This window comes from Daldinia childiae, assembly GCF_008694065.1.
Source record: "Daldinia childiae strain JS-1345 chromosome Unknown Scaffold13, whole genome shotgun sequence".
NCBI classification, from domain to species: Eukaryota; Fungi; Ascomycota; class Sordariomycetes; order Xylariales; family Hypoxylaceae; genus Daldinia; species Daldinia childiae.
The window spans coordinates 458,840-482,844 of record NW_022984654.1 but is presented as its reverse complement, the minus strand read 5'-3'; the positions used below and the strand labels follow the sequence as shown (position 1 = coordinate 482,844).

At 43.7% G+C, this 24,005-nt stretch overlaps 5 protein-coding genes across 5 annotated transcripts; 1 reads left to right on the top strand and 4 right to left on the bottom strand.

Moving 5' to 3' along the window:
* Positions 1-104: 104 nt before the first annotated feature.
* On the bottom strand, positions 105-2,593 carry GL218_08565 (Metallothionein expression activator; the record flags this gene model as incomplete). The annotated part of the gene is made up of 2 exons (XM_033585369.1): positions 105-1,762; positions 1,816-2,593. 2 exons carry the CDS (start codon positions 2,591-2,593, stop codon positions 105-107), a joined length of 2,436 nt encoding a protein of 811 aa, XP_033440567.1.
* A 3,286-nt stretch (positions 2,594-5,879) lies between these two features.
* On the bottom strand, positions 5,880-8,043 carry GL218_08564 (uncharacterized protein; the record flags this gene model as incomplete). Its single annotated transcript, XM_033585368.1, has 8 exons — positions 5,880-6,143; positions 6,195-6,271; positions 6,329-6,524; positions 6,579-7,027; positions 7,099-7,189; positions 7,244-7,443; positions 7,595-7,688; positions 7,747-8,043. The coding sequence occupies 8 exons, from the start codon at positions 8,041-8,043 to the stop codon at positions 5,880-5,882; spliced, it is 1,668 nt and encodes a 555-aa protein (XP_033440554.1).
* A 1,403-nt stretch (positions 8,044-9,446) lies between these two features.
* Positions 9,447-9,942, top strand: GL218_08563 (putative immunoreactive protein; the record flags this gene model as incomplete). Its single annotated transcript, XM_033585367.1, has 2 exons — positions 9,447-9,696; positions 9,755-9,942. The coding sequence occupies 2 exons, from the start codon at positions 9,447-9,449 to the stop codon at positions 9,940-9,942; spliced, it is 438 nt and encodes a 145-aa protein (XP_033440524.1).
* Positions 9,943-19,162: 9,220 nt separating this feature from the next.
* On the bottom strand, positions 19,163-19,904 carry GL218_08562 (fungal specific transcription factor domain protein; the record flags this gene model as incomplete). The annotated part of the gene is made up of 2 exons (XM_033585366.1): positions 19,163-19,757; positions 19,813-19,904. 2 exons carry the CDS (start codon positions 19,902-19,904, stop codon positions 19,163-19,165), a joined length of 687 nt encoding a protein of 228 aa, XP_033440525.1.
* A 2,450-nt stretch (positions 19,905-22,354) lies between these two features.
* On the bottom strand, positions 22,355-24,005 carry GL218_08561 (6-hydroxy-D-nicotine oxidase; the record flags this gene model as incomplete). Its single annotated transcript, XM_033585365.1, has 3 exons — positions 22,355-23,360; positions 23,426-23,670; positions 23,724-24,005. The coding sequence occupies 3 exons, from the start codon at positions 24,003-24,005 to the stop codon at positions 22,355-22,357; spliced, it is 1,533 nt and encodes a 510-aa protein (XP_033440526.1).

Genomic DNA, 24,005 nt, shown 5'->3' with positions numbered 1-24,005 from the left:
CCCCCCAAAATGCATTTCATTAATATGCCGTTCTAGTATGTCTCGCTTCGCTTCGAGGTAAAAGATAGATATGAAAGACGAAAGTTGTTGCTTCTCCAACTATCTCAGCTACTACCGAAAAATAAATCGTCATTATTGGTAAACATATCGACGCTGTCGAACGCCTCGTCGAACTTGCTATCAGAGCTAAGCATAAGCATGCCCGTATCGTTATTAGTGAACTGAAGCAGCATATCATCGTCAGCCTCGCTTATCCCGGAAAAGCTTGGGATGCTGGACGTCTCGACGCTGGAGCCAATCGTAATCTCCGTACCGCTTGAATTCGGCTCCGCATCGAAATATCGACTGGCGGACGGCGGAGATGACGAGCGAGACAGCTCCGGGAGTTCGTTAAACTGACTGGTGACGCTCTTTGCGGGGGATCCTGGTTGCGATGATATCGCTTCCGGTAGTAATTCTTGGTGGAGCGAGATGTGGGATAATTGAGAGACATATGAATGCACACTAGCCGCTGACGGCGAGTGCACACTCACCGGCGCATCATTACTGAGGCTGGGCATCGGCGCAGATGACGAACTTATATTCTGGAGAGAGTTTGGGTTCATCGTCGTTCCGCCCATTGATACGTCCATAATTCCGTCTAGCACATCGAAATCCGGGTCGACATATTCGGGAGAATTGCCTGCCGAGGTGTCCGAGTATCCGGACTGTGATGACATAGATGATGTGGACATATTCTTCTTGAGAGTTCGAACTGTCTTTTCCTTTCGCTCGTTCATATCTGGTCGGTGCTTGCGCGGACGCCCGCGCTTTACCACTTTTCTCGTCACGCCCTCAAATGCGCCAATGCACATACCACGTTGTTTGTGACGGGTAAGAGCATCATGACGCGCAAAGCTGTTGCCACACTCGCAAGGGTAAGGTTTTATACCCGTGTGTATCTTTGCGTGCCGTTTGAGGTCGTGCTGTCGAACGAAGCACTTATTACATGTTGGACATCTATACTGGCGGTCGTTGAGATGGGTTTGTACGTGAGACTTGATATTTTCCTTCCGACCGAACTTTTTATTGCAGTCTTCGAAAGTGCAGGTCCATTTATTGTCTCTGGGATCAGGCCCTTGGATATATTGGTGGATGTCTTCGAGTGTGATTCCTGTTGACATTTTGGTCTTCTCGATGTCAATGCTGGCGATACTCGCAGCACTTGCAATGCTAGCCATTGACTCGTTTCGACGATGGAGCGGCGTCCCCCGACGGGAAGATGCTTCTATCGAATATCCATCTTCGCTGCTGAATGCATCGGATCCTAAGTTGGGGTGTTGCATATTAGGCTTGTACTCAAAGGAACCGTTGAAATCACCCAATTGGGGCGTGATGGGAGTGGTATGCCCGGAAAGGTCTGAATTGGCGCTGATGGGATGCGAAGGCATGGGAAGCCCATCAAAAGCAGTATCAACTCTGAGGCCGCTGCCACTGATACGGCTCATATCCAAAAACTCCGCCATCGGGTCTGATGGGGGATTGAATGTCTCTAATAGAGGCATCGTGTTGGATCGGGTTGGTAATGGCATAGGGACCTGAGCTTCAGCTGCTTGTCGCATCTCATCGAAGGTCGTCCGTGACCGTCCATTTGCGGATTGCCTTGTGGGTTTCACAGTTTCCTCCATTGATTCATCGTAGCCCTCTGAGAACCTTTGAGGCGGTTGACTATGCTTTACGGTCCTGTCATGAGGTGTATCCATAGGCGTGAGTGGGAAGTAGTCTCCTCCAGGTTAGTCTCTTATTTCTCTCTCCTAACTCATGGAATATGCTCACCTGTTGCATCCTGACGGGGAGGTGTCAAAGGTCTTGGAACTTCGCTTCCCAAGTTTTCGAACTTTGAAACTCTATCCAGGATTCCGTTGCTAATACGACGGGTGGAATTTCTTCTGCTACTAGAAGTTTCTCCCTCAGAGATCCATCCAGGACCGCCCGTTGGGCTGTCTTGGAAGCTCATGAGCGTAGGTGTGGATAGAGCGCTTGGGAACTGGTCGAAGTCCTGAGACGCTGTCATGTTACTGGAGAAACTCTCCTGATTCTTTTTAATAATGACATTCATAGGTCCATTATACATGTCAAGATTGATTTGCATATCATGTTGGCTTGAAAGACCGTCAAACCCTTGTCCTTCAAAACCCTGTGCTCTTGGTGTCCCGTGAGGGGATATTAGATAGCTGTCGTCGCTTGCCAAGTTCGCGTATGCTTGCTGGGAGCCCGGGCGAGCCATGCGTTGCTGCTGCGCTTCTCGCAGCACATGCTGTGATGTGATTGATCCTGTATTGTTAGTAGCGTTACTTACCGTTGAATATTCCTGTCGTATTGGTATTGGTATTGTCGGGGATTGCATCTGTTGTTGTGGTTGTTGTCGTCGAATATCCAGACTCATGCCCCTGCGATGGGACATGCGTGATCGTTGTTGGTTCTGGTGTTGTTGATGCATGTTGGACAGGTTTGTTGCGATCTTCATTGTTTCGTATCCTGTGGGAGTCGAGTTTTGTCGTCGATGTTGTCGGTGCCGGGCGTGAAGACCGCCATGAACCGGATTGGACAGCATCGTGATGAGAGTCGAGTTCGGAAATGGGCCGATTGTCGATAGATCCTGGTTGCCGAATTGGCTATCAGTTGGTTCCGAAACTGCATCTATCCGTCAGTCATCGGGTTCCCGAGTCATCTTGTAAGATCTCACGAAGGAATTATAATGAATGTAAATCAACAGATAACTCACCTCACGCAGCGCAAGCCAGTCTGGCCGGGCAATTAAGCTCTTAGATTTTCCTCAGCAGCAGCAGGCGAACTTGGCAGACGAAAACTAGATGAGTGTAAGTGCTGCCCTTGTTCAGGCAGATGAATAGATAATAAGAGAGACGATAGTCTCGCTTAGTGGTCTGTGTGGTCTGAGTAAGTCTTCTCAGTAAAGTTAGAAAGCTTTTTTGAAGCTATTCGTTTCGAAGCTGTTGGTCTTTTACAACAAACAACAATTCAAAGTGGATAATGTTCTAGGATGAATGATCTTGTTATGCAAGATAAGGTAGAGAGGTAGGGAATGAATAAGTAAAATGTTGTAGATAGTGTTCTAAGTTGCAGAATAAAATCGCCGGGGTTTAACATAGCTCTCTGTTGACAAGAGCTGCGGTCTGTTGCTACAGCGACAAAAGTATTCGCCAATTATTCGCCAATCCTGTTGGCCGATATGGTTAGACTTATCAAGTTACGAGTTTTTGCGACAACCAATGAACATATGATGTATTTTCCTATTTAGGTTAGCGTAGTTATTGTCCCGCGTAAGCTTGGCCTAGCGCTCTGCAAGCTGCAAACTGATTGTTAATTGGGTTTAGGCTGGCATTAGCGATGAACCCGATCTTCGATTTGACATTTTTACTACTTGCATTTCAGGTACTTGCATTTTATAATCCTCAACGTCATCCCGCTAAGGTCCTTCATTAATAGCATACCTTTATTACCGTCTCCTAGGTAATATTTTCCAAAGTTCCAAATTACCTAATACCATTATATAATTCGAGACATTTGTTTGTACATTAAACGGCGAACGCTATTAAATTGCCCGTAAGGGATAAATTGAAGTAATTACTAGTTAGCCGTATTAACCTATTGCTTTTATAAGATCGATTTGGTGGTTGATTCACTTATCTTATCTTGAATAAATAGACTAGCTGGTTGGTTTAAAACGTTTATTATTCACATTTATTATCGAGATAAGCAAAAATATTTTACAGACAAGTATATCATGAGTATTGTCATAACATCATTTACTTTTGATATTTAATTAAGAATAAATAATAGGTAGCCAGACAAAAGTACGGATCCGTCTTAAGTAAGTCAAGCGTTCCAAATACATGGTAGCTAGCATGATAATAACATAACCTTACTAAACACGGACTATAAATCCACGTGTTAATGCATGCAATGTGGCGCGAACCAGGAATAGAGATGCACGTCACACGTCAATGCGGATCAGATTTGGGGTTCGCTTCTTAATTAATGCCTGTCTTCCCTAGCTATATCTGCGATGAAAACTCCACTGCATCTACACATCGCAGTTATATGATATCTGAGCAAAATACTTGTTACTCTTGGGTATAGTTAATTTCCTGGAGAGGGCAAACATCCATATCCGGAGCGTTATCATCCCGCACGAAATACCTGTTGTTTCTTGTCCGAACATCCTCAGTCCAATAATACGTATCCCAATACTGTTGTCCCTGCTTGATATCCATGCTTTCGTTCTGGCCCACGATTTTCCCGCGCACGTATCCTTCTGTCAGATTCAACTCTCTCCGAATATCAGTCATAAGAATGATCCACGAAGTACTCCGAAGAGCAATGGATTTCAGATATAGTTTGCGGAGTGTTCCTCTGTGACGATAGAAGAATGCCATCAATTCTCGCCGTTCGGTGTTAATCTGACATAGTCTAAGCATATGCAAATATGACCAGGTAAACCCTTGGGGGATAACATTGCCTAGCGACGTGCCACGAGCAAAAGGGCCAGTAACCCTCGGGTTGGGATTATTGTAGAACTTCTCGAAATCAAGATTTAATATGCGTAGCTCAGTAAAGTTGGCGAGGCGTTTTCGGATCGCACCGGCTTGCAAGATGTCGTTGCATCGGCGAACTACTCTTCCCTGATAAGGGGACCCGACCATATATACGTTGCAGAATATAAGCTCTAGACACTTGAGGTTGATGATGGGTTTAAGCAACGGCATGAGTTCGGCATCACTCGAGTCGAAAAATCCCCAATCGAGACGAGTAACTGCCAGGCCATCCAAGGTAGACTGTCTATCCACAAGTGCCTGCAACAGCATTTTCAGGGGTTGGCTCGCCTGGGTGACAATAGGGAGATTCTCGAAGTAGAAATTAATAGGCTTTCCCCTTACGAAATCGCATACGGGCTCGCCGATGTCCAGAATAATATGTCGAAGTCGTGGGAACCGGGGAAGCAGATGTAAGAAGTATAAATAATCATGCTCGTAGCCCAAAAAAAAACTCGGGTGAGGATCATGGGCTAACGGAGGCATTGGCGGATTCGGCAAACGCGCAAAGAAGTCCCCCGCGTGCAGTCTCGATATGAAAGTCGGAAGCCGAGAATACCGTATCTTCCGTACGCCTCTGGCAATATGAGGTCGACGAGAGAGATTTACTAGTTTCTGTATATTCTGACGTGTCATGTATCGGACACCAAGGCAAAGATATTCTGCTCCGATTTTTGAAAAGCTCTTGCAGACGAGACGGAATTGCCGAACACTATCGAGATCCAGATACGAGCAGATGTGGTGCACGATCTCCGTCGGAAGGTTATCCATGATGGGCTACTAGGATTCGGAGAAGAATCCTCAGAGATTGTGTAGTTTCTCAACGATGCGAGGGGTTTCAGGTTATAGGCCAAGGCTTGAGAACAAGATTGTTCTGTTAGTCTTGTAGCGAGACTGTATTTGTTGGTTGATGAGAGTAGTTTGCAAATAGTACCTATGGTGAGTCTTGCAAGTTGAAGGTTCAGCAATTTAAATAGGCAGTGTTCAAGATTAGGATTTATACGGAAAAAAATATGCAGTCTGGTTCTCTACTTAGGTACGTAAGTATTTACCTACCCAGTTGCTTAGAGACTGAAACCATGAGCAATGTATGTTGAGTACGAGTGTCATACCTTACTCAAGGTATGTGTCCATGTCAACAATTATATGTGATTGCAACAGGGTGTTGATTAAGGGGGTATAATATTTAAGCGTACCTAAGTACCTAAGCTGTCTATCTCAGGCTGTCGAATGTTATTTGCATGTGCCTCGACAAAGCTAGTGCAGACTCTCGAATGTGTCTTCTTATCAGTGAGCGAATCTAAAATCAAGCCTTCTAGAACCCTGTAGCTTGGTTGTCTTCCTGTATTCAACTTGCTGTTCTTCACTTAAAGCGTTCCATACGCGCTCTTTTTGCTTGTTTCGCCAGACATAATAAAGCTTCGTCAACAAGAAAGCAAGAATGGAAACTAAATTGATCATAAGTAGAGTCGAATTCCCACGACGGTATCGAGGCTTGTCATCGTCGCGGTAAATATAAGAAGCGTATACGTTGCCGGCTTGGACGCTCATCTGATAGATTATTAGCTTTGCCATATGTGTAGAATTGGAAGTAAGACTTACGTTATATAAAGCTGCCGAAACCGTACGCGTGCCGACATTATTAGAATTCTTGGAACACCAACCTACCAATATTGCATCTAGTAAGGCATTAGCTAGTGGTAAACACCATGTAGAGCCTTGTAGGGAATACGTACGGCAATATGGATAGGAGAGAAGAACCATCATAATTGCGTATGTACCCCATTTATCTTCAATCAGCCCTCCCCAGAATCTTAAAGCAAAAATGCAGGGCAGGGTCCAAAGAGGTTGAAAAATAGCCACCAATGATCGTTCGTTTAACCATTCAGACAGCCTGGTGACTAAAATGAGGTTGAAAATATGCATTATGTCCTTATCGAAGTTAGCAAAGATTGTCCAGGGGCGTCAAAAGATTGTTCATCTTACCGCTGGGATAGTTAGGAGGTTAGTGTTGAACGTGCTGAATCCAAGCGACCGAAGTGTAAGAGTGAGATAGGTCTTCGGGGGCGATTGCGGTACGTAAGCGCAGAAACCAATGGCGTATAGGGGCCATAAGTCGTAGTCTTTTAAAGCTTCCCATAACCTCCTGGGCGTTAATGCCTGTCGATTATGCATGTCCCCTTTCGAAGGGTCATCGCGAAGCACTCGGTTCACGACAATCGCCTCTTCTCGATCCGTGAACCAACCCTTCGGACGGAACCACGTTTTGGTCTGTACTGCGGATGCGGGCATCATGAAGAACGACGCTATTCCTATACATAAAGTTATACATCCTTCAAGTAAAAACAGCCATCGCCAACCTTCCCAACCTAGCAAGCCCCTGAGATGTAGCAACCCAAAGGCTAGCAAAGAGGTAACAATTCCCGTGATTGATACTGCATGCATTAAGTTAGTGACACCTCAACATCAGTTTTCAGTAGAGGGGTACTAATAACTCGAAGCTTACATGATGTCCAGAAGTAACTGAGTCTTATTGGCAGTTCACGTGATGTATAGAAATACGATAGCCATAACACCAGGTCGGGTATGAATCCTCCCTTTTGATAAATTAGATCGACAGCCCAAACAATATTTCAATGAGAGCATATTACCTCAAGGAATCCGAGTAAACTTCTTGTTAGTAAAAAGGAACCACGACCAGTTAGACCGCATTGTGAAATGGCGACGAATGACCATAGAACCATCTGCATCGGAATCCAGCGGTCTGGGCCCACGGCTTTTGATACGAGCTGCGAAGGAAGTTCGGCGAGCAAGAAAGATACCAAGAAGATAGAATGCCCATAGTTATAGTCTACGTGTTGTTAGTGAAATGATTATATTTATTGATAGTATATTGTGATGGGGAAAGTTGGATCATTCTGTGAAATTCGGCTGAAGTACACATTCATGATGCTCGCCAGAGATAGAAAGGTATGGGTGATGAATTCTAAATTGAATCATACCATTAGTATCTAGACCTAAGTCATCTAACATGTTGTCGGAGACTGCTTGTGAAAGATTACCGCGGTCTACTTGTAAGCCGAAGAACATTATGCACTGAAACGGACCGAGGTGTTAGCACGCCTATAGAAGTAGTAATAGGACGGCTTCGTACCGCCCATAAGCAGACTTTCCAATCAAGCTTTCGAATTAATTCTCTTTCTTCTCTGGCCGACCAGGTCAGCTTTGGATTGAAGATGTGTCTGCATTCATATTGGCAATTCTCGTAGACTTGTCGCCAATACTCTGTAGTTTCCGTGTCTAAAAAGGGGTTTTCTATTTCTACCACAGGATCCTCAATTCGAATCGTCTCGCCTAGTAAAGCCGTGGGGCTTTGGCTAGGTGTTGCATCTAATGATCCGTAGGATTTATGATCTTCCGGGTCATCTGAAGAGAGCGGTTGATAAGACATATTGGTTGAGAGCCGAGGGAGTGTAGGAAGTGTGGACTCTACGGCATTCAGGTCTAATAACTCAAAACTCAAAAAATCATCATCGTCGACGAACGAACTGCTAGACGAAGTAGAGACGACTGGTTCAGCCGAGTCGGTTTTCGAGATTGCCGAATATTTAGAAGAAGACATATCGGCTGGGCCGTACCCCTTGGGGGTACAGTATTTAACACTGGAGACAATTCATTGTGCGACAATGTGTAGAAAGGTATGTGAGAATAGGTGGGATGGATGACGTGCTACGTAGTTACTGCTCACGCGGGCTTCTAAGTGTTGCGGATAGAAGTCGGCTTTCCTTAACTAGTAGAAACACTGATCTAGCGAGAGAATTTGTTGGCTACCATCCACACACACTACCTCCATAACAGATATGTTGCATATAAGTTATGGAGACGTTGATGGGAATGTGTGTCGAGTAGTAGAATGCCATCTTCCTCTTGACTTGCTCTTGATAACCTCCATCACGAACTTGCAAGGGTATTGAGGCTGAACGAATGATACGGCGAGATAGGCGATTTGGTGATTACAGTTGGAATTTCATCATTTGAGGGACGCGCGGGTAATTCGATTATGATCCCTTCTGCACCGCCATCTTTATTAGCCACAGAATACTTTGATACTTTGATACTTAGGCTTGATATTGAATAGGTAACTGGAAGAATTAATTATCCGAATATACATAAGTACATTGAAGTATACCTGACCCCACATGCCTTGGCAATTTGTAGTTCGTATGTGACGTCAGCTTTAAGCGTCAGCTTTAAGGCTGTGGCAGGTTCCTCCAAATCCGACAGCCTTCAAAAGTTAGAAGAGTTTCAATACGAGCGCCAAGAGGGTTTCAAACTCCACCTGTAAAAGCTCTCACCCACTCATCTTTTTTACCACTGTAAATCTTTACTAAATGACCGCTAAAAACAATGGGTCTAGTTAACACAGCCCACTGTCTTCCTTGTGTTCCTGTATCAAACTCAGTAATCAACTCTGCACAATTCAACGCTGCACAGCCTAGCGATCAATGCGTTTTAAACCAAACCTCTTTGCCTCTGTCTCCGTGTCTTTTTTTTCCTTGGATAGTTTATCGTCATTTTATCGTCTTGTTTTTGTATTATCAACTTATCTAACTTATCTAGATTTTTATAGTTTGAGTCTGTTTCTTTGATTCTCTCGCTTTCTCAAACTATTGCATATACAAAATAAAATCATCTTTCGATTTACCGCTTGAATTTCCGTCTGATCCGTTTATCCTTTTTTTTGGCTGGCCAAAAGGAGTTCGATACTTTGAAAAGAAAGGTTCAATCAACTTCACAACCTCACAACTAGAACCTTATAACTACCTCCATTAAGATATTCCTATCGCCGCAACAATGCAATTCTCCACCTTCTCCCTATCCATCTTCGTCGCCTTCGCTGCGGCTCAGAACTCTACGCTTCCGGATCTAGTATCACAATTACCGCCATGCGCTGCAAGCTGTCTAGGCAGTTCTTCCGAGTCCGCTGGATGCGCGTCGACAGATTTCACATGCCTTTGCAGTGAAGATAAGCGTCAGTCCTTCATTAGTAGCATCAGTGGTTGTATTGGTCTCTCGGCCAAATGCTCTCAAGATGATATCAGCAGTAAGTGGACTTCTATAAGTGAATAGGTCCGAGCATAGCTCAACTAACACCGTACTAGAGCTTTCCACTCTAGCTCCCGAGATCTGCAATGCTGCAACATCAAACCCGGACCCCTCTGCCGTCGCGTCGGCATCGAACATTATTACCTCAGCTATTGGTCCTACCTCGACTCCCGACGCCGGTGTTAGACCTGAAATTGGAATGGGATTAGTTGGAGTTGCTGCTTTCGCGGCTTTGGCTCTTTAAACATCTCCCTAGATCTCGTCAATCGATATTAGGAGGTACTATTTCTTCTTAGGGTGGATAGACCTTACGATCTTTAATGACTCGGGATAGGGATAGGTTGTTACATCTTAGATAATAGACTGGTTGCGGATGGATTACAATCTGCAAGGTTAGGGATAATTGGGGGTTTACCAGCATATTATCAATTCTCAAGGGAGACTTAAAGGTCTTGGTCTTAGCATTATGAAAGACATTAGGGGTCTAATATGTGTTGCATATCATTCTGGTGGTACCCGGGATATCTTAGGCGTATATATTTACACATGCCCGAACCATTCATAAGTCAATTATCAGACTCTTTACATACAATGATGTTTAATATGCCAAGCACTCGCCTGTGGTCCTTATTAATGTCCAAATTACCTAATTGTTAGTAGGTACCTAGTTTAATTAGTGGATATTATAGCTCAACGACTATGAGAGACAGCCTAAGCCATGATGTCGTCTTCCCGCCCATTACCTCTCCACCTTGAATAAGCTAATATAGATACCAATGTACTATATCTTTCCCGAGGACTCCACTCAGCCTTGAAATTTTCGAACAAACTAGGACTAAGTCCTTTGTGGAAGAGACGAACATAATCTTGACTGGCTTCTTGTAGGTTCAATCCAGGTTAATATGTGTACGTCCATGTTGTACTTTATAGAAATGTCCCAATCCCCTGCTTTCAATCTTCGCTTCGAAGTCCCTGAAACACTTCTCGGAATGTGAAAGACATTGCCTATATCCATCTGGTACCTTTCGCGGATTGAACAAATCGTTCATCTGCCCGTACTCGTTTAGTTCAAAGCATCGATGTTCTTCTGGGAATACCACAGGTATTCCGAGCGAAGGTGAATCACAAGATTCAATCCTATCTTCTGTTTCGATTAAGGTTGGGCATTTCTTGTCGAGTAAGGCGTATAGGTGACCATAGTCTTGCGGAAACCAGTAAGCAAATAAATCCCTCAGGGTGAGGACCCCACCTCTTTCCCTTGCAAAGCTAACAATGTCTAGTTGATAGTCGACATATATGTCGTAGAACATTTCGAGGTCAAGCGTTGTACGTTGACAATTGGAATCGCCAGCGTGGACTCTCACAAGAAGTCGGTTGGAGCCAATTCCTTCGTAGCAAGGACCAAAAGTCAAAGTAAAATCTTCATTGGCGCCGTACCGGATAAATAGTTCGATGAGTTGGTAGTGCAACCGCCCCCCATGTTTGTTTTTGCCCTGGTATATACATGCTGCTTGCGAGTCCGTAAATACTAGTCGTCTCAACAACCAAGCCCATGGATTGCCACAACCGTTGGTTTTAGTCGAGTATATTTCTTTATACAGAGGAGTGTTAGGAGAGATCCCAGCCTTAAAAATCATCTCAAACATTTGGAACACTTTCGGATTGTGTAGCCGCCTAGACACCCCGGATAAGACAGCATGTGCTATTAGCTTCCTAAAATCTGGATCGGTCTGGGTTCGAAGCTCGCATCGGCCATCTTCAAAATACTCGAATAACAGGTGTTGCGCGGCTAGCATAGTAATGAGTTCAGCTGATGGTAACTTTAGAGTATGCATGTGACCCCTGTAGGAGCTGTCTGCGGTGACAATCAGGTTAGTCAATTGTATTTTGCACTTACTTCCCATTCCCTTTTGGAGCTCTTGGATTGCGATTTGTTCAACATTATCTAGAAACCCAAGGAATCGACTCTTCGACTTTGGACTGTATTCCGTATCGTGGAAATTAAGGCCATCATTTTTGAAAATCTCCATTATTTGTGAGATCTGAAATACAAATTCGCGAGGGGTTTGATTCTGGAGGTTTTGAACGTAAAATTCATCGATGCGTATCGACTTTATAAAAGCGAGAAATGACTGACATATTCGATCTGTCATGTCGATTCCGCTGAGATGAGATTTGATGAGATTTGTATGTTTGGAAAGAAATTCCACCACGGTCATATGCATGAATCTTACACCCTCCATGTCTTTATACACATTATTTCGAATGGAGGTTACTTCAAGGAAACCTTTACATAACCCATTGACCTGGCGCCTCGCAATATCTGCAAGTCTTCGCAGTTCCGCATTTGGTAACGGTTGTACGGGTAACTTGATTGCAAAATCTGGGTCAATCGATAGGTCATTTAGAAACTTATATTGAAGTATAGGTGTAGGGTATGGTCCACGATTGTAATAGGTAAGGCTTAGAAGCTCGCATGCCTTTTGACGGTCATAGACGGGGATTGAATCGAAGAGATGCTGATACAGATCATTTAACTCTGTTGGGAAGGCAGCTACCTTATGTTCAAGGTTTCGGAGGTCATCGCCATTAAGTACTCCTTGTTCGATAGCTGCTAGGACCACTCGAACCCAGAGGAAAACTCCTTCGGCTCTGTCAACGATTATATCAGCTAGTGAGTTGAGATCATGCTTGCTGACTAAAGGAGAGATTTCTGAGAGTTCTTCAAATCTGCCTTCAACAAAGATCTTGATGTCCTCTCGCGTCCACTGATGGATTCGAAAGCTCCGATAGTCCTTAAATCCAATCTCAAATTCATTCCACGGACGACTAGCCACACATATTTTGAGACATGTAGGATTAATTGTTGTCCAACGAATAATCTCTTGTATCAACGTAATGGGACGGCCACTGAACTCGTCCAACCCGTCTATAAAGAATACCATTTTATGATTCTCGAAAGCCCGGCCACTCCGGAGTAAAAGTTCGAATGCCTGCGTGCCGCTAGGATCGAAGGGGGTTTCGTTCTCATAACCTGACTCCCACTGTGATGGGAATGCGACTGGAATTAGCCCTGGTGCTGCTTTCAGTATTTGGTGAAGTAAGCAAGTTGCGAGTCCTGCTAGGTTCTTCTGTTCATCATCACCCAACCTCCAGAAAAAGGCCTTGGCGAAAATGAGATGTTTTTCACCTGCCCAGGCTTTCAGGTGTTTGTGTGTGATCTCACTTTGGCATAAGAACTTCATCAAAGTTGACTTCCCGGCACCTGGTTTTCCTGTGATATAGAATATGTTTTCCTTGTATGGTTCGTCAGAGGTCATGCCATGGCCAGGTATATCGACGTGAAGGCGGTCAAGCCCCCCTCGTAGCCACGTAGAAAATTCTCTATACTGTTTGTGTTTTTCTTGATTATACGTAGTAGTCAGATTGGTACCAGCTGTATTGTGGTTACCTTCTACTGTAGACTCTCGCTGCTCTTCTTTGGAAGGGGTTCCTGGACCCTCAAGAAGCCATTGAAAAGTGTTTTGATGCGCTGGGTCTACATTCTCAAATCGGTCATGCATTCTCGGATATCGGAGGCTGTGTAAGATGGCGGCCTGCTTGAATGGTATCTCTATAACTTCCTGAAGCTTTCGGGAAAATGCTATTGTACTGTCCGAGTTGGCCATGACTTGGTGTTGAAGCTTTTGTACGTGATCTCTCAAGTGTAGCATTTCCGTTTGAGACATAGACGTGGTATTCAATATATGTTCAAGCTTTTGTGCTAGGCCTGAGCTATATTAGGGTTAGGATCGGATCCATATAGAATTTATAACTAGCAGGCTCACCGAGACATAATGCTTATTTGAATCTGTAACTGTCTCCTATAGTCATCAAGGTTTGCTTGGAGTTCATTCCGCTCGTTATTCTTCCATATATTCCTCAGAACTGTGGTTATAATGTCGAGATTTCTTCCCGGTTTCTTGACTTTCAGGTTTTCGAGTAGCACCAAGAGCCTATTAGAAAGGTCGCTACACTGTTGTGCAAGCCTGCATAGAGCCTTTTCGTCCTCAGTTAGATTGGATGATGGTAAGTCTTTCATAACTCTTGTGCTCAGTTCTCGCATTTCCTGTGCCACAAAAGCAGTATTGTTATTAGATTGGATTGAATCCTGGCGAGATTCGTGTAACTCCTTCGCCATCCAAATGACTTTGTACCCACATTCGATGAGCTGGAGTACGTTAGATACCAGCCCTATAACCGCTAGGGCCTCCATTATTACCTTTTCTATTTCTTTTCTATTGAGCCTAGAGAAGTGAATATTTTGATATTATCGCCAACTAACGCGAACTCTCTTGATATTCACAATAGAAAGACCACGCAGCTTTGTAATAGTATCTTTCAACTTGGTATAAAATCATCCAAATGTCAGGCTCTTGTCAGATTGAATGAGGGTTGGTAGAGGTAGGAGGTGAGGGGGTTCTACGTGTCTGTGCTACTCTGTTACGGCAATAACCGCAAATTAGAGATGCAGAGAATGCATAGTCACTTGATTCCTATGTCGCATCTTTCAGACCTATAAATATCTCCCTACAAGATTGTCAGCCGTGCTGGGCTCTTTATGGTCGGAAGTCGGAAAATCAGATATTGAGCTGTACTAAGAAGCCTTTCATATCAGAGTCCTCTAAGGGCTAGACAAATACGGCCAAAGCAAAATTAATTTGATCATCATGCCAAATAATGCTTTGCCATCTAAGAGGTACCTAAAATGAAATGAGCAAAGTAAAATTCCTCATAGCTGGTGAATTGGGCTATCCAGCTCGACAAAGTTAATAAGAATTGTTTAATTAGAAACTAGGTACTGAGAAATATTGATGGAATAGGAGGTTGTATTGTGAAAGATTCTAACATTCCACTTTTAAGTAGTGGAAATCTTATATATGCGTTTAAGCATCGCACCTTCCCACAGTACCTATCCCCTTGGCTGGCATAAGACAGCAACTCCATAACTTTCAGTATTAGTACATAAGGCTTAACGTTATTCTTTAACATAATAGGAAAAGGTTTTGTCGACATACCGCTACACCACTAAAAAGTTATTTGGTAACAGGTTTTATTCTATTACATATTATATATATATCGGACAGGTTTCATGATTACTAGTCTTTAAAACCGCAACCTATAAATATTATTGGTCGATTTAGTGCCGCACGAGCGTTTTTTTCTTTTCTAGCCAATCCATATGTATTGATACTGAAAGTTGTGGAGTTGCTGTCTTACGCCAGCCAAGGGGATAAATTTAGGGATAACTTTATTTGTATTAATCATTTAGTAATTATGAAATTTAGGTAATCTTAAGCTTTCGACCAATGTGTAGACACTTTGGAGGAATTGAAACTTACTAAGAAAAGGGGGTTATGGCTCATTAGGCTACTAAAGCCTAGGCTCTAGGGGATTGACATCCTAACAATAGGAGTCATGCCTGTGTCGGGGAAAAAATTAGGTACTGAACTTGTTTAATATGTCCATAAGAGCATTGGCGGATTATTCATTCATCTACACGAATTAGAAGGTAGGTGATATTTGCCACTCCAAGGTTACATTGAGGCGGCATTACTGAGATTCGAATGCTTCGAATTGGGATACTTGATTGAGCGTTGCCGAGAATTTAGGAATATGACCAGGGACCTAACATAATAGCATCTATCGCAAAAACGACGCCGGAATTGCCAACTAGCAATTACGCCCTATATGTGACAGCTGATAAAATGGGAAAAGTTCGGAGTTACCAGAGATTGTGATAACTTCGTATATCAGCAACAGCATCAAATTGCGATCGCATAGCTACGAGGGAAGAATACCTCATTGTGACGTCGGGTGATCAGTGATCTACTTAGGTGCTATATGCAGGTAATATAAATGGGTATTAACTATGAGGGACTGGCCTGATGTTACTCCAGATACGAATATCTGGTGAGAACTGGAGGTTATGCTAAGTTATGATATCACGGAACGGAAATATGTATGGTACGGAAGTTACCAGGCAGAGTGAAGCTCAAATAGTTCAAATTTCCGTCAATGTTAAGTATTCGCAGTTACATTATGGAATTATGTGCCTTAATAGTTCGCGTAACACCGACTCTCACGATCATACCATGGTAGGTTCCGGGAGGCAAATATAAGTTAACCGGTGTTATATAGATCTGACCATACATTAGGAATCTAATAGATTTATGGTATTCAGGTTTAGGTAATATCCCCAGCTAGAAATGTATTATTGTAGTAGATACTTGGGTAAAAATTGGGTTCTTAAGCATTTCCCCTATAGCTATACTCGTAACATTCCCATTGACAAAGGACATTGAAGAAACTACCTAATATAAGGTAGGTATCTGGTATTCTATCACTAGATGTGGCCATGCCTAGGTAAGTTTTAATAAGTTATATATTTATTTACATCATTGTAATACTTTTCCCGTGAATCTAAAAGCTGGCAGAGATCTTAAGAATCCATCTCCTGAAGTATAAGTAGAATCGACCCTAATAGTACTTCTATATCTACTTTGAGAGTCTCTCGAATGAAATGATTGTTTTTAGTTAGCTAGGTTTGTTAGGATACTGACACAGTAACTAGCTCTCTGTATTGAATATTTTAGTAATTAGTCCATCTCATAGTTGTTGCGTGAGTAATCGTACAGCTTGGAATGAGCATCAAGTATTCGGGGGCCTACAGCGCCTGACTGTAACCCATAGCGTCACTTGACGTAGGCAGTAATATCTTACAGTGCTTGATATGGCATTGGTGTTGATAAGTTACAGATCCGCCTGGTTCTTTTCGCTGATTAGGCTCCTCTCTGTTAGTCCTATTAACATACTAGGAGAACGACGTTCCCTCAGGGCCGCCTGCATTGGATCTAAGAAGGCTATTCAGGGTGCATATCCGATTCCAATGGACAGTGTCCGTGAGCTCGTAGACGGTGAAGGATCTCCTGTACTCAGCAGCTTTGACAAACCTAGATGGAGGTGGCACGGGCCGATCATCAATATAATGTAAGATGCGCTACGATCATGGCCGTGGCTGGAATCTTCCACTGAAAGGCAGTTCTTGGCTCAATATCAATAAGGCTTGCAGACACGTTCGGTATGATCCGAGACGCATGTCATTGAGCCCCAATGCCTGTAGCTTTGATAGGCCGCCACCGAAATATTTGCATAACGCTAGCATACGTTCCGTAGAGTGCCAAGTCGGGTTCACACTGGATCGATCCAACTAGTGCGTAGGTAAAATCTACCGGAATATGTGCATGCGGAGAATAAGGCGTTTTCCGCTTCCGTTGAAGTAAGACGGAGATCACCGCCTATAGTTAAGAGAAGGTTAGAAGCATTTATTACCATGATTTTAGAGGTGCTGAAGGTTTCATAGTACTATCAAGATATAAGGTCTATCCATACCAAAGTACGACGTCCCTCCATAGTATTATATATCTACCTCTTAGGTAGGTCAAAGGATATTTGTACCCGAGTATATGAGATCTTAACGAACGACGCGGCGTTTCTTATTGGGAACAGTATATACCCCTTTCTGGAACTATCAGGTTGCCACGTGCTTAAGCTACCAAAAGTGGCTTGTTAAGTTCGTATAACTTGAACTATTCAAATTTTAATATCCAATTAAAGTACTGTGGCTGCTGAATTGTGAAACTAATGATGATCCTGTACTTGAAAATAAGACACTCCTATTTGTCCGATTTCTGGTAGGTACTTACCTAGTATTGTGTAGCACACGATCTGGGCGTGAGGTATGATCAAGCATCGCCGGGACGGATCGTTGCTTCGTACAACCGGTATCTGGAATATTTAATGCTAGATTCGCATATAAGAGCTAAGTATGCGCGCTTCCTAGATAGCGGGAGTTCATGCCACTTTGTCCTATCCGTACGGCCGACTGCATCAAGCACCGGTAGGCCGGTCTTCGTACTTAATAGATCTACTATTATATCAATGGGCTACTTGCACATGTCCGGATTTCCTCGGAGGTATCTTATCCGCTTCATATATACTTCTTGCCGTCTTATATCACTTAATAATAACTTGGTTTTAATTATGTTTTGTTATTGGTCGGAGATCGTACCCGATGCTAAGAAGCTTTCGATATGGTCTCTTATGTGTTAACCCATTGTGGAAATGTTGGATATGGCCGTACTAACAGGCTTATTCTCTAGATTTGATTTTATATATGGTCAATGTAGATATTATTCTACGGAATTCTTGAGCGGTCAGAAGATATACCACTATTTTGACTAGATAGATAGGGAAATACTAATCTAAAGTCTAAAGGCAACTACTAAACAGGGGATTTCTAGATGTACTTTGTTATTAGTACCTGTTTATCGAATATTGTAACATCTACTTAATCTCGTAATATTGAAACTGCCTCTTTAGCAGTATTACAACTAGTACTTGAGCTCTAGGAAGTAAAAGATTGCTATCATCCTATTCATAGTTAAAAGCTCGAATATGGAATCGTACTGGCGCAACTTGTTTCTCACATAAGACATATAGCCAAAGCTCCTCCCCTTACACTTAGTAACCTGATACGGCTTCTATATTTTTAACGTAAATATTGCGGACTATACTATGCCTAATGGTTCGGACAGCATTGTTGAATGCTTCCTAACGTAATCATACTAAAATAATGGTGCCCACTATTTCAGATGTAAGGAGGAAGAGGGATATATAACCCTCGCTCCAATCTGTACCTTTTCCCATAACCTAGCGCAGCTAGGAATTATTAAAAGCCCCTACAGAAGTTGCAAATAATAACTCGAGAGGTTATTTACCGACTGCAACTTCTGCAACGTCTCGATGGAACTATGGAGTGACTTCTCCACACTCTCTATCTCATTTTTTTCTAGATCTCCTTTTCGGATCTCCAGATGTGTCCGAAGCCTCACCACACTTAGATATATGGTCAGAGGCATAAACGTATGTGCCCTAAAGTAGCCAAGATACTCATGTTCCTTCGCCATTCGGGATATTTCCTGAGCTGCCCAGAGCCCTCGATCTTGATATTCCCACACAAGAGATTGGCTATGATCGCTTATGGACAGCGTCTCTATGATACGGCACAGGTACATGATAGCCGAATACGCGATCATGTACGAGTAAATAATCATCGGGTTCTCAGCCACAGTTAACGAGGGGTAGTTGACTTGCAGATTGTTAAGCCGTCGTGTAAGTATGCTGTCTAACCAGTCGTGTCTGGAAGTAAAATCGAGCGGAATGTTGCTATACAAAGTTTCTATTGTGTAGATCTGTTTGTGGGAGAGGGCCCGGCTGCAGATGGTGACGAGGATTACACATTCTGCTAATGGAGCATATGGTCTCATGTCGGCAGACGTCATGGTTTCTGCTAAGAAGGGTTCTTGTTGTACAATTCCTCTTTGGAAATCCTCATCCGGGCACGGAAGACGTGTAAATACCTATCAAAATCGAGAATAAGTTTCTTTTTCACGAGTGTCTCCTAGATTCCACCGAACTGCTGCAAGGAATACATTGGAACTCACTACTTCCTCGTTCAGCGTCATAGGAGAACCCTCGCTGACGCTAATGAACCGGTCAAGGCAATAGGCGACCCAGAATGTGCGCCTCTTTTCCTCTAGCGTAATCACATTATCATCACACTCTGTTCCTAAGACTCTGGGACTATCTAGCTCGTAGAGCTTTAGAAATTGGACTAGTCGGAAGACTCGGCCGGCGCTAAGCCACCCTCGTCGGTAATTGGTCTTAGCAAATTCATAGAATGTGATAAGAATCCACGCCTGCAGGTGCTCGATATGGCAAATTGGAGAGTCACTACCGTTTAGGTCCAGCTGATCGAGCATGAATCGAGTCTTAGCGTAGATGGCGTCTTGGAGACCGCTAAATTGGCTTGAGAAGGCCGTAGCGGATGTCAACATGGCATACTGTAGACATTGTTGAGGCTCACTTATGGTATTCGCATCGTTTATCCATCCGAAAGTTTTCGACTTGTTAAAGATGGGGGCAATTGGATGAACACGGTCAAAGTAAAGCTGTATTCTTCAAGTAGAGTAAGCTACCTGGGTCAGATTACTTTAGGGGGCAGAGAACCTACAAATCTGCTTTAGTGAGGTCTGGTATGAAAACATCGCCAACAGAAACCGGGCTCTGCTTCGGCGATGGATATGATGCTGCTATGGTGGGCATGACTGGGAGCTCAGAGAATAGCAACGGTGAGTGAGGTGCAGTCCCCGGTGGTCCCCATGCTAGGGGAATCGAGCCACTGAGAGGTTGTTCTTGTTCCCATTCAGGTACTACTACCAAAAGAGTTACTACTTTCGCTCAAAACCAAGACGCGGTTGCTGAATATGTCTCGGATATGTCGGATATAAGACCCCATCCGATATAGAGAATGGAAGAAAAGTAAAATGTAAGCTCAAGGAACATACAGGGAAATTGTGTCGAAATGCCCTCCTTTGATGGAGAGTCTGCTGCCAAACCAAGATCGTGGCCATTCGTCGTGTCGTTATCATCGGCTTGCGATGTAGAGAGACGGCGTTCTAGTGCAACTACCTCGAAATTTAGCATTGGCAAGGTATTTAGTTTATGTCGAGTATGGCATACCTATGCGACTACGAAGTGCTCCTATGCTTCCCTTTTTAGGACCGCGAGGTACGCGACGGTCGTTGACTTCGCACGGGATTTGGGCATTGGCGCATGCACCACATTGTGGACGTTGCCTGTCACATCGAAGCTTTTTCTTACGGCATTCTTTTCGAGACCATCCAGTTAGTATTGATCTTTAATAAAACATCGTCGTAGAACCCCGACCATCGACTCCAGATCATTATTCTTTCTAATCGACGAACAACGCCAAAATCCTATTTGTGCTGCCAGGGGCTGAGACGTTAGAACATACCTTCACAGGCATAGCCGGGCTGTTGGCGTGGCTCAGCCCGTCCATACATGACGCTTTGATTGCTTCACAAGACCTCGGTGTCTCGAACAAGCTCGAAGCGACCTTTGAGGATGAGAATAGTAAGCTTATTTCATAGCTCTATCTCACAGGTGGCTATTAGATCTCCATTCACAAGAATCTCATAAGAAATGCGCTAGATTGTCGATCAACAGCACTAGTTGATGAGAGAAGAATCTGGAATTAAAGTAGGGAGTTATGCTTCGCCAAGGCCATAAACAATACTTACCTATTTACGCCACCCGGAGCACATGCCGTGATGCCTATCAAGATTAGAGAGCCTCACTGAGAGCTGATAGAGTGCCATAACATAACCTACGCGTCGGAAAACCATTCATCATTGGCATTGTGTAGTAGTCAGCTCGCATCCCCTTACGCCATTTCTTAAGTAGGAACTACACATGAGGTCTATGCCTAAATTGCTTGATGGTGCCTACTTAGGTACGTTTATGATCAGTCTAATCTGCTCAAGGATTAATCCGGGAAACGGTAATCGACATGCGCCGCATGGCGCCCTGTAATCATCACTTGTGCTGCAGTAGAATTGTACAACTCTGACATGCTATCGACTACGATCCCCCCCACATGTCTACCTGAGCACGGATCTGAGGTACTATGTCATAGGTGTGTTCATCGATCCGAGATCTGATACGGGGGTAGTACAAACCATTCCCGGTAATGAAAGGGCGCCTGCATCCAAAACCCTGCTACCTTGATCCGACTACCGACATAAACCTCATTCGTCTAAGTCTACCAAGGCATCTAATGTCGTATTGATAAATCGGCAACGCTACTCCCGAGCCCCGCCGCGCTAGTCATGGTATTTGAAGATTTTGAGGGTAGTCCGAGGGTTTAGGGGGTTACTTAAGCTAATTTTTTTCATTTTAATAACATCTTATTGGATTCAAATGTCTCAGATAGGAGGTTAGATCTCTGCCACAACTTTCAATAACCAACCACTTCACTCCGATTCAGAGTCGATCTATGAATAATGGAGTCTCTCCAACCAACTAGATGCGGGAGACTTTCATCCTAGGTATGGAGGTGATTGTTCGTGGGGGTAAACCCATTTCACTATTGCAGGTCTTACCCATATGCCTAAGAATTCCGGATGGCTAGCCTGGAACCAATAGATATATACGTTTCACTGTTCTGAAATTAACCCCTGGTGCGCTACTTCATATACACTACTTGCTTTCCAAGATTCTAGAATCCTTAATATCATAAAGTGTGGGATCGACGCGCCTATCATGCGCGGCTAGGTACTAAAGGTCTTAGTTTCGAGACAAGGCTTTTAAGAACGTTGAAATTGAAGGACCTGTCTTTGACAACTATGAGTACTGATTGTATCCTATTAGGTATTAGAGATAACATACCAAGCATGGAGCTTCATTGTGGTAGCATACGCCGTGAATCATATTTAATGAAGCATGATATCAAATACATTGGATTTTATTTACACAAAATATGGTTAATAATGTAAGTGCTTGATATTTCATTATCAGATTCGGTTCTGTGGGATAACTCAAGGACTTTTGAAGGAGTGTAAGAGGCCTTGAGAAATTGTGTAGATTATGCACCTAATATATAAAGCGGGAGCTATATTCTATTCTACTCTAATAAATTGCTTAGTACTAATTACTTAAATAGATAAATCCAATTAAGTTTCAATTGCCCTGTCTCAGATGATTGGGTTATAGAAGCGGAAGCGATTCGAAGGGTCGTATTTTGCCTTAAGGTTGCGAAGCCTCTCTAGACGCCATGCTTCGTGACCGTACATCTGCTCTACGGGCTCGAAACCGTTGGCATAGTTGACATAAGCATTGGGAGCCCGTCCTGGCTGACCTTCGTTCCATTGGTCTCTGACCTCTATTGCCCATTCCCAAGCAGCTTTTTCTACGCTTGGGTTATTTTGAGGGACGACTGTTTGGAAAAGCATTAGGTGATGGTCAGCACGGAAAGGATAGGCGGAGTCGTCGGAGTTCTGAGCTGTAACAGCTTCGGTGGAATATCCTTCGTGAAGAATATTTCCTCCTGCGACGAGTACAGGATTGCTAGCGACACGGTTTTTGAAGCCATCATATATAAGACGTTCAGCCGTTACGTTATACACTTCAAGGCCTGCAGTAGCAGCGATTCTAATTTGATTTTCCTGGCAGAGGGAACTGTCCTCATCCGTGCCTTGGGCAACAGAGATCCTTGGATATGACACATCGTCGTATTCTTCATAAACCGCTTCGATAGCGTTGAATAGAGTCAAGTGCTTCTCGGCTTCTTCCGCGGATCCACGATAGGCAAAAGTCCAGAAGATAACCGGTTCCGTATCGGTTATTGTCGTGTTCATTTGGAAGTTTCCGAAGTTGAAAGCCATGTTGACGGGTGTAGTGCCGTTACCGTGGAAAATGTTGAGAGCTTTGAAGATTTCTTCAAGCTTTTCGCCTTTCCAGATGTAATTATGATAGTGCCATGTGTCCGGGCCTCGGGGGAAGATATTCATCTCAAAGCTTGTAACAATACCAAAATTGTGGCCCGCGCCCTTCATTGCCCACAGGAGATCGCTGTGTTCATTGAAATTGACACGAATAGCACTGCCATTAGCCAAAACAACATTGAGCTGAAGGATATTGTCGCTAATCATGCCATGAGTACCCTCGTGTCTCCCGTGTCCGCCGCCAAGACCTGGACCCCTTTTATTTGAAGCTTGTAAGTATTTATCTCCTAATGATAAGGGATGATAAAAGGGACAACGTACATCATACCCACACAATCGCAAGATCCAGTGGTAGTAACATATCCTCGGTCCCAAAGGTAAGTTGTGGCTTGACCATCGTAGACGCCACCTTGAAACCAAGCAGATTTACCGCTGGGTTGAATGTCAATGTTCCTAAGATTCTTCATATTGATCTGAACGCCGTTGAAGGAACCAAGACTTTGGGTATCGCCATGAGCACGATTTACAGTCAGGAAGTCGATACTGTTTTCATTACAGTATGTGACCTTGAGCCATTGTTAGCTAATAGGACTCGTGCAATAATATTTGTAACACTTACGATAGTTGAAATATCAGATTCCTCGCCAGGCTCAATGACAACTTGAATCTTAGGTACTGCAAAGATATTCCACCTTGTAGTAGCCTCAGTGAAGCGATCGTCATCTGGTCCAAAGATGGAAGTGGTGTTTGAGAGCTCACTACCAAGCTCCTTTTGAACCTGTGCAGCACTCAACTGGCGCCTGGTAAAGGCGGACGGCTGGAAGTATCTGGGAATGCTCGCACCAGTTGCGAGGGTCGCAAAAAGGGCGAGGTTATACACGAGAGAAGCAAAGTTCTTCAT